This window comes from Nerophis ophidion, linkage group LG14, assembly GCF_033978795.1.
Source record: "Nerophis ophidion isolate RoL-2023_Sa linkage group LG14, RoL_Noph_v1.0, whole genome shotgun sequence".
Lineage (NCBI taxonomy): Eukaryota > Metazoa > Chordata > Actinopteri > Syngnathiformes > Syngnathidae > Nerophis > Nerophis ophidion.
In genome coordinates this window covers 42811749-42822029 of record NC_084624.1, presented here as the reverse complement: position 1 = coordinate 42822029, position 10281 = coordinate 42811749, and the positions used below count along the sequence as shown (strand labels likewise).

Below are 10281 nucleotides of genomic sequence, written 5' to 3'. Positions count from 1 at the left end.
AAGTCATCAGAATCAGGTAATACACCAACTTATATTCTTGTCTTTGTGAAAGAAAGACATCTATATGTGTTACACATGCTTGTATTATCATCAAACACATTTAACTTGTTTACAAAAATGTCTCTTTCATAAATGAATAAATATAAATGATGTATATAAATGAGGTAGATCCCCTCGAGTTGGTCAATTGAAAAGTAGCTCGCCTGCAGAGAAAGTGTGGGCACCCCTGATTTATGTCATTGAATGTTTCTGTTACCAGACCATCACACAGGCGTTGAATGACGTCACCGCGCTCCACATCCACAGGGTTGGGCGGGGCTAGGTGGCGGCCAGGAGGCTCATCCCCGGTGTCATGGCGTCCTAACAGCAGCAGACTGAATGAGAGCAAAAACAAGCGTTTTTTGTCTCCGAGGCCCGACACGCTATCGCCCTTACCGCAAGCTCACGTCTCCACCGAGGGGCTCGGCCTCGCTTTTCGCCGCCCTCCGGCAGCCAGGATACACTTGAATTCCCAGCGTTAAATCCGACGTGAAGGGTGGAAGATGGCCGACCCGGCGGAGTGCACCATCAAAGTGATGTGCCGCTTTAGGCCGCTCAACAGCTCCGAGGTGACCAGAGGAGACCGATATATCCCCAAGTTCCAAGGGGAGGAAACCGTTGTCATCGCGGTGAGTTAGATGTCATCCATTAACGGTTTGATTGAGGGCCCCGGGGCTCAGGCAGCAATACGCCATGTTTGATTGTCTTGTGGCTATGCTAGTTAGCACCTTTAGCTTGTTAGCTGTCGTTAGTGAGGCTTGACCCTCTCAAGCTGGCCTTCAGGGAAAAGGCCAATGGCGCTTCTTAAACTGCCAGTGGACTATATTGTGGATATAATTACATATCCTCGCCGACGGCGGCGCATAAAACCGTATTTTAGATTCTAATGTGTGTCACCAAACGGGAGCCATCGCTAACGGCTAGCGAGCTGTCACTCAACAAAGGCTGGGATATTGACACCCCAATAATACTATTTGTTATGATGCAACACACTTCAAAACATGTATTAACTATTGTTAATATGTTAAAGTACAGATACTAATTCGTAGATGTGGGTGAAGTTTAAATTGACATAGGCTAACTGGGCTAGCCGCTATTTTAGCGGCCTTGGCTAGAATTGATTAGATAGTAGAGCTGGGCGATATTGGCTTTTATTAATATCGCGATATTTTTATGCCATATTGCGATATACGATATATATTACGATATTTTGCCTTGAATGAACTCTTGATGCATCTAATCACAGCAGTATGATGATTCTATGTGTCAACATTAAAACATTCTTCTTCATACTGCATTAATATATGCTCATTTTAAACTTTCATGCAGAGAGGGAAATCACAACTAAGTCAATTGACCAAATCTGTATTTGTTAAATACTCTGTATTCCCTCATGGGTGACTTTTTAAATGAAAGAACAATTAATGGTGTTGCTACCTTTTAGTAGTAACACTTCTGCTGCATACTTTGCATTGATTAATTGATACTTTTATTAGTAGATTGCACAGTACAGTACATATTCCGTACAATTGACCACTAAATGGTAACACCCCAATAAGTTTTACGTGTTTAAGTCGGGGTCCACGTTAATCAATTCATGGTACAAATATATACTATCAGCATAATACAGTCACCACACAGGTTAATCATCATAGTATATACATTGAACAGCATATTGCTGTTGTCTGCTGAATATTTTCCCACTTGAAGCCAAACCACCGCTAGATGGTGGATCCCCTGCTCTTTATGTTGGGCATTTATTGTTCTTCCTCCATTTTTGATAAGTTTCACACCATCTCTCTCTTGCATTGTTACAAGCTCCGCTCGACTTGGCTCAGCAAAAGTTAGCCATGTTGCTACCTCTCTGATCGGCGAGAGCTATAAACCAAAACTCGCAAGAGTATGTGACGTATGTAAGAAGGCGGGCTTGTTTTCTGTATCTGTCAGAAGGAGAGACAAGGACGAGTGAGAAACGCCTGTTGTGTAATGCCGGCAGCTAAATGCAACCTCGACCTGCCTCGGCTAACGTTAGCCATGCTAACATTAGCCGAGGCGAGAGCATTTGACGTAGACGCGCAACAGTATGTGACGTATGTAAGAAGGCAGGCTTATTTTACGTCTCTGTGAGAAGGACAGACTAGAAGGATTGAGAAACGCCAGTAATGTAATGCACACAGCTTAAAGCAACGGTGTATATATAATCGAATATTACGATATAGTCATTGTCTATATCGCACAGAGACAAACCTGCTATATATCGTACATATCGATATATCGCCCAGCCCTATTAGATAGTACTTTATTTATTCCTTCAGGAGAGTTCCTTCAGGAAAATAACATTTTTCAGCATAATCCCATTCAAGATCAGACAAACATTACAGGGAGACAGAACAGGATCGCTGACGGGTCTGCGGACTTCCAGCGCCCCTTACAAAAAAAAGGTGAGATACAGGTAAACAGGTGGGGGGTGGAGAGAAATAAAATAGAAGATTAAAATAAAATAAAATAAAAAAATCGGTCTAAGCCTGGGCCTCTGGAGAGGGGGTCCAGACTGAGGCCAAGGGGAAAAAAAAACAACAACTCATAGTCATAGTACCCACCTTTCTCACATGTGTGTAAGAGGGAAACATCAAAGAACACAAAGGACATGAAAGACATTAACGCAGCGGATACAACCAGCCACTTCTACATACAGCTATGAATAAAAAGTAAAGGAAACATATACACTGTGGTGGCCTCTGCGGTGTTCCACGCCATCGTCCGCTGGGGTGGAGGGAGCATGGCCACAGACAGGAGCAGACCCAACAAAGCAACCAAGACAGCCGACTCCACTCTCGGCTAGTGTCCAGTCCGCATGGATGAGCGAGGCTACGTCCAAGGAGACTGAGGTGTCCGACACCTGCTCACCCAGCCAAGACACCACGAAGTCTCTCCGTCCCGGCGCTCATTGCTAGCTCTGCAGCCCTGTCCCCTCATCCGCATCTCCTCCAGTCTCTCCAAACCGACTCTGGTGTGGGAGACCCAGTAGCTGGTCTCCATGGCCCAAGAGGCAGATCCAGAGGTCCGGACCAAAAGGAAAAACATTTTTATATATATCATAAATGTAATAACACATGAAAACAAGAGGGAAACTCAAAAGGATGACACGAGCACAGAGCTCCTGCCAACAGCAGCTACTACAGCAGCGCCATCTTGGAAAAATATAATGGTGATAGCTGACCTGCCTTGATTGTTTTTTAACCAATGTTTAATTTAGCCACAAACATCATCTTTTCATTTAATCACGTGTCTACACTGGAGTTCTCTTGTAATGGGAATATTCCACTGATAATGACAATTGATTGTTATTCATCCATTTACTACCGCTTATTCCCTTTGGGGTCGCTGGGCTCGCTGGTGCCTATCTCAGCTACAATTGGGCGGAAGGCGGTGTACACACCCTGGACAAGTCGCTACCTCATCGCAGGGCCTACACAGATAGACAACATTCACACTCACATTCACACACTAGGGCCAATTATTTAGTATTGCCAATCAAACTATCCCCAGATGCATGTCTTTGGAAGTGGGAGGAAGCCGGAGTACCGGGAGAGAACCCACGCAGTCATGGGGAGAACATGCAAACTCCACACAGAATGATCCCGGGCCCGGGATTGAACCCCAGACTACTCAGGACCTTCGTATTGTGAGGCAGACGCACTAACCCCTCTGCCACCGTGAAGCCCGATTGTTATTTAACCAATGTTTAATTTGGCCACAAACAATATCTTTCCATTTAATCACATGTCTACATTGGAATACTGATGTTGTAATGGGAATAATCCACTGATGATGACAAAATGAGGATAATATTAACTGTGACGTCTCTTATATCGTCTTTGACATGGGTGCCCTGTCCAAAGTCAATCATATATTTTACATCTAATTTACAACCACGTTGCCGTTGGTCAGGCTCAAAGACAAACGATGTTGTAAGGCATAATAATGTCACCGCCTTTGCTTACACTTGCTGTTTTGGTCATATGATGAATTAGTAGTCATCAATGACAACACAAAGTGAGATTGATTAATTGAGTAGGTTATTGACATCTTAAAGCATGGAATGCATGTAATGCTTTAAAAAGGCATATGGATGGCACAAAAAGCCAAAATGCTTGTTTCCATTGTGGTCCATTTAAATATTCATCATATCTGATACATTCAATATTAAAAGATATACAACCTGTAGCTAGGGCTGGGCGATATTTCCTTTTTTTAATATTGGGATATTTTTAGGCCATATCGCGATATACGATATATAATACAATATTTTGCTTTGGCCTTGAATGAACACTTGATGCATATAATCACAGCAGTATGATGATTATATGTGTATACATTAAAACATTGTTCTTCATACTGCATTCATATATGCTACTTTTAAACTTTCATGCAGAGAGGGAAATCACAACTAAGTCAATTGACCAAAAGTGTATTTATTAAAGTTATTAAGCAATGGCGCAAACATTCAAGTCATTTCCAAAATATAAAGTGCAAGATTGTCGGAGACATTTTAAGTGTCAAATAAAAATAAGCTGCATAATAGGAAATCAAATAGTATTCGTCCTTCACTATGTGGTATGTTACTAAGGTTATGAAATTCTTTTCATTTTTTAGCGAGTGACTTTTCGAATGATGCTACATATTAGCAGTAATGTTACTTTTTATAGCAACGCTTTTCCCCCCCACACTTGACAAATTACGGTTGTCTGACATATTCCCACTTGAAGCCGAACCACCGCCAGATGATGGAAACCCTGCTATTCCTTCATTTGTTACCAGATCCACACCTTCTTTCTCTCGTACGGCTACGTTAGCAGCTAACGTAGCCCAGTATGCTACCTCTCTGTTCTGCAAGGGCGGACACGTATGACGTGACAGTATGTGACGTATGTCAGAATGTGCGCCTGCTTGTCTATGAGAGGGAAAGACAGGAAAGAGCGAGAACAGCCTGAAGTGTACGCCCGCAGCTAAAAGCAACTGCGTGAGAACGTATACTCGAATATTACGATATAGTCATTTTCTATATCGCAGAGACAAACCCGCGATATATCGTATATATCGATATATCGCCCAGCCCTACATGTAACATCCTTCCATCCATCCATTTTCTACCGGACAAGTCGCCACCTCATCACAGGGCCAACACAGATAGACAGACAACACTTACACTCACATTCACACACTAGGGCCAATCTAGTGTTGCCAATCAACCTATCCCCAGGTGCATGTTATTGGCGGTGGGAGGAAGCCAGAGCACCCGGAAGGGAACCCACGCAGTCACGGGGAGAACATGCAAACTCGGCGCAGAAATATCTCGAGCCCAGGACCTTCGTATTGTGAGGCACATGCACTAACCCCTGTTTCACCGTGCTGCCACCTGTAAAATGTATATAAAAAGTTACGTTACAAAATGGATAAATGATGTACATATACACAGTATATACAAAAATTAGGGGTGGGTATATGCACTATGTACATGACACTATGTACATGTATATGCACATGTTGATTCCAACAGTGTGCAAAACAGAATGATTAATATATATACACTGTAACCTAGGGCAGAGCGATATAGCCTTTTTTAAAAATCTCGATATTTTTAGGCCATGTCACGATACACGATATATATCTCGATATTTTTGCCTTAGCCTTGAATGAACACTTGATGCATATAATAACACCAGTATGATGATTCTATGTGTCTACATAAAAACATTCTTCTTCATACTGGATTAATATATGCTCATTTTAAACTTTCATGCAGAGAGGGAAATCACAACTAAGTCAATTGACCAAAACTGCATTTAATAAACTGTTATCAAGCAGTGGCACAAACATTCATGTAATTTCAAAACACAAAGTGAAAGATTGTCAGAGACATTATAAAACAAGGTATGAGTGCACTTTTGTGCATGATTGTCACTAAGATGACATATCAAAACAACACTAAATTAAAGTGCACTTTTTGTACTGAACGTATATGTATGTGACGTATGTAAGAATGTGCGCTTTTTTTATGTCTCTGTGAGAAGGAGAGACAAGAAAGAGTGAGAAAAGCCTGCAGTGCAGCGGTGTCCAAAGTGTGGCCTGGGGGCCATTTGCGGCCCGCAGGTCATTTTTTAACGGCCCCACGGCACATTTTAAAAATACGATTGAAAAAAATTAAAAACATAAAAAGTGGTATAGAAGAGCAAACAGGTGAAATGTAACAAGAACATGTTGCAATGTTTACTCTAACACAAAGCTTTCTTTGTTAAAAAAAAAAAATAGTGAATCAAAATAAATTATGAATTATTGACCAATTCAAGGCTTCAATTACGTCACTTTAAATATTCCACTTTGAGATATTTTTTGGGGCAAATGTTGGATATTCTGTGTTTGCCATATAAAAAACTGAGCTGTTTTTCTTTTCAAAGAAGGGTCCAAAACGAACAAACAAAAAACATAAACACCAAAAAAACTTATAACTGACGGATGGATCTGAAGTTGATCTCGAGACCATTGTGTTAAAAGTAAAAAGTAAAAAAAAAATCATAATTTATTTTTTAACACTTTAATGAGTAAGGACCCTTTTGGATCAGTGTGTTTTGTTTTTAAGTGTCATTGCACAAAAAAATAATAGTGATTTAAAATCAGTAATGTTATGAGTTGTTGACCTTTTTACGGCTCCAATTATTATATAATCTCAAATATTCTACTTAAAAATGTTATTGGGTGAAAATATTGCATATTTTGTGTGTTTTTCCATTAAAAAAACATGTTTGTTTTTTTTAACAAAAAGAGCACACAACTTAAATCTTTAAAAACGTCATATAAACAGATAGACCTAATGTTGATGTAAAGATTTAAAACTTGAATAATAATAAAAATAATAATACTGAATAATGACACATTTTTAACATTTTATTTTTACCAAAATCTTTTGGGGTTCCCGGGATCAAGCCTGAGTGGAGGCCTAAATGTATAGTTTTTATGCATACATTGGATTGTCTTTTAAAATAAATGGCCCCCGCTTGCTTTGATTTTTCAGTGTACGGCCCTCAGTGGAAAAAGTTTGGCCACCCCTGCTGTAGTGTAATGCCCACAGCTAAAAGCAACTGAGTGAGAACGTATACTCTTATATCACGATATAGTAGGGTTGGGCGATATATATACGATATATCGCAGGTTTGTCTCTGTGCAATATAGAAAATGACTATATTGTAATATTCGATTATATGTTCTCACACCTTTGCTTTTAGCTGTATGGATTACATTGCTGCCGTTTGTCAGTCCTTCTCGTCTCTCCTTCTCACAGACATAAAACAAGCCCGCTTTCTTACATAAGTCACATACTGTCGCACGTCTATCGTCACACGCTCTCGCCGAGAGCTAATGTTAGCTGAGGCAGGTCAAGTTGTTTTTAGCTTCGTGCATCACACAAAAGGCGTTTCTCACTGCTCCTCGTCTCTCATTCTGACAGATACGGAAAACAAGCCCGCCTACTTACATACGTCACATACTCTCGCGAGTCTAGCGTCACAGCTGTCGCCGATCAGAGAGGTAGCAGCATGGCTAACTTTAGCCGAGCCAGGTCGAGCGGACCGGAGCTTGTGACAATACAAGAGAGAGATGGTGCGAAACTTACCACAAATGGAGGAAGAACAATAAATGCCCAACATAAAGAGCAGGTGATCCACCGTCTAGCGGTGGTTTGGCTCCAAGTGGGAAGATATTCAGCAGACAACAGCAACATGCTGTTCAATGTATATACTATGATGATTAACCTGTGTGACGACTGTATTATGCTGCTAGTATATATTTGTACCATGAATTGATTAACGTGGACCCCGACTTAAACAAGTTGAAAAACGTATTGGGGTCTTACCATTTAGTGGTCAATTGCACGGAATATGTACTGTACTGTGCAATCTACTAATAAAAGTATTAATCAATCAATGCAAAGTAGGCAGCAGAAGTGTTACTACAAAAAGGTAGCAACACTATTAATTTGTGCTTTCATTTAAAAAGTCACCCGTGAGAGAATGAGGAGTATTTAATGATTACAGTTTTGGTCAATTGACTTAGTTATTTCTCTCTCTGCATGAAAGTTTAAAATGAGCATATATTAATGCAGTATGAAGAAGAATGTTTTAATGTAGACACATAGAATCATCATTCTGCTGTGATTATATGCATCAAGTGTACATTCAAGGCCAAGGGAATATATCGTAATATATATCGTATATCGCAATATGGCATAAAAATATCGCAATATTAATAAAAGCCAATATCGCCCAGCCCTAACCTGAGGGATCTGAATGGGGTCTCTATGGTGAGAAGTCTTATCAAGTATTGTGGAGCATTTCCATGGACGCATTGGTGAGTGAGAAGGCAGAGTTTATATTCAATACGGAGATTTATCGGGAGCCAATGGAGTTTATGGAGAATCAAGGTTATGTTATCAAACTTACGTGTTCTTGTCAGGACCCTGGCAGCACTGTTCTGAATGTGTTGAAACTTTTGAAGGTTCTGCCCGGGATCCCGAAGCGCATGACCGACCGCCCGAAAGAGACAAAAGGCGCGTACCCACTTTTCAGCATCATAGAGGGGTGGAGTTTCGCGATAATTCCTCGATGAAAGAAAACAGTCTCGGATAGATGTTGGAAATTCGAATCAAAAGTGAGGTAGTGGTCAATTTTGACACCAAAGTTGGTAACACAGGAAGAAGCGAGTGTGGCATAGCCAGGGAAACAAAAAGGGAACAGAGTTGGTCGGGTTTGCAGATTCTTCGGTTTTAGTGCCGTTTAGCTGGAGAAAATTCTGTGACACCCACGACTATCTCCTCCAGACAGGAGGTAATAGCAGCAGGGGCTAAGGGATAATCCATGCTCAGTTTTACATACAGCTGACTGTCATCGGCATCGCCAATGAACGACATTCCAGATTGGTCACCAGTCAATCACTTGACACGTACTGTATATATAAACAACCATTCACACCTATAGAGATGATTGTTCAGGTAGCAAAACATTCATGATTTGGGGAATTGGAGAAAGCCGGAGTACCGGTAGAAAATCCAAGCAAACACAGGGAGTACATGTAAACTCCACAACAGAGAAATCAAACCCAGGTTTTCAGTCTGTGAGGCAGACACCAGGTTTAAATGGACACAATACTTTTAACCAAGACAAGTATGACGTAATAATAATGAAATAGATTTATATAGCGCCTTTCTAGACACTCAAAGCGCTTCATAAAGAAGTGAGAACCCAGCATTCATTCAATCCACATTCACACCTGGTGGCAATCTACATTTGTAGCCACAGCTGCCCTGTGGTAGACTGACGGAAGTGTGACTGCCTGTTTGCGCCTACGGCCCCTCCGAATTAATTCATTCACCAATTTGAGCGGCACTGGGTCAAGGATAAAATGTCCTGCCCAGAGACACAACGGCAGTGATTTGGATGGCAAGAGGCAGGGAGCGAACCTGCAACCTTCAAGTGTCTGGCACGGCTGCTCTACCCACCAAACCATGCCGCCCCCATACTTTAACCTTTGTAGTAGTTCTATAAACAATGATGGTTAAACATTAGGTTTCCTGAATGTTTTTATGGACTTTGTTCTCACCTTTGGTTCCCACCTTTTTAAAAACACAACTTCATAAAAAGCAATCCACATGGTGCTTCACACTTAAAATGTGTGTCAAAGTAAATCAAAGCTTGGTATTGAAATTTAATATAGCAGGTGAATCAAAGCAGTAAAAAGTACTGTTAGAAATTCACTTCAGGCATCTGACTTCATAGGACAGTTGCAGGCCGTGACCCTCAGACCCGGCCCCGCCTAGCCCAAATGCTGCCGGCCTGATTGTTAAAAGGCCAGTGCACTTTGTGGTTGGAGCAAATGGTGTGTACATTGGCAATCTGACCTAAACAAATACAACACTTTGTATTAGTGTCCATTCACGACCGCAATACAGGCCTGCTGCTAAAGCAGCTGCTTGACTAATCACAGCTGCAGACATGGAGTCATCTTTATTTTGAGCCATTTCTGACTACACCAATGAAAAAGTCCAGGATGTACTGTACGACTGTGTGTCTTTACCACTAGGGAAGGTTTTCTGAAGGAAAATGTGATGCAAAAACTTAACATACTTTCGAGTAAGTCTCAACACTTAGTATTTTTGTTTCTTTTTTCAAGTTCTTGAATGAAATTATTCTA

The 10281-nt window shown here is 41.1% G+C and overlaps 1 protein-coding gene across 2 annotated transcripts in view; it reads left to right on the top strand.

Moving 5' to 3' along the window:
• Positions 1 to 306: 306 nt before the first annotated feature.
• Positions 307 to 10281, top strand: part of LOC133568704 (kinesin-1 heavy chain) — a 37616-nt gene continuing 27641 nt past the window's right edge. For both annotated transcript variants that reach the window (XM_061920805.1, XM_061920804.1), the window contains exon 1: positions 307 to 668. In XM_061920805.1, coding sequence (XP_061776789.1) covers positions 543 to 668 — 126 coding nt within the window. In that variant the 5' untranslated portion in view covers positions 307 to 542. The remainder of the gene's footprint in view (positions 669 to 10281) is intronic.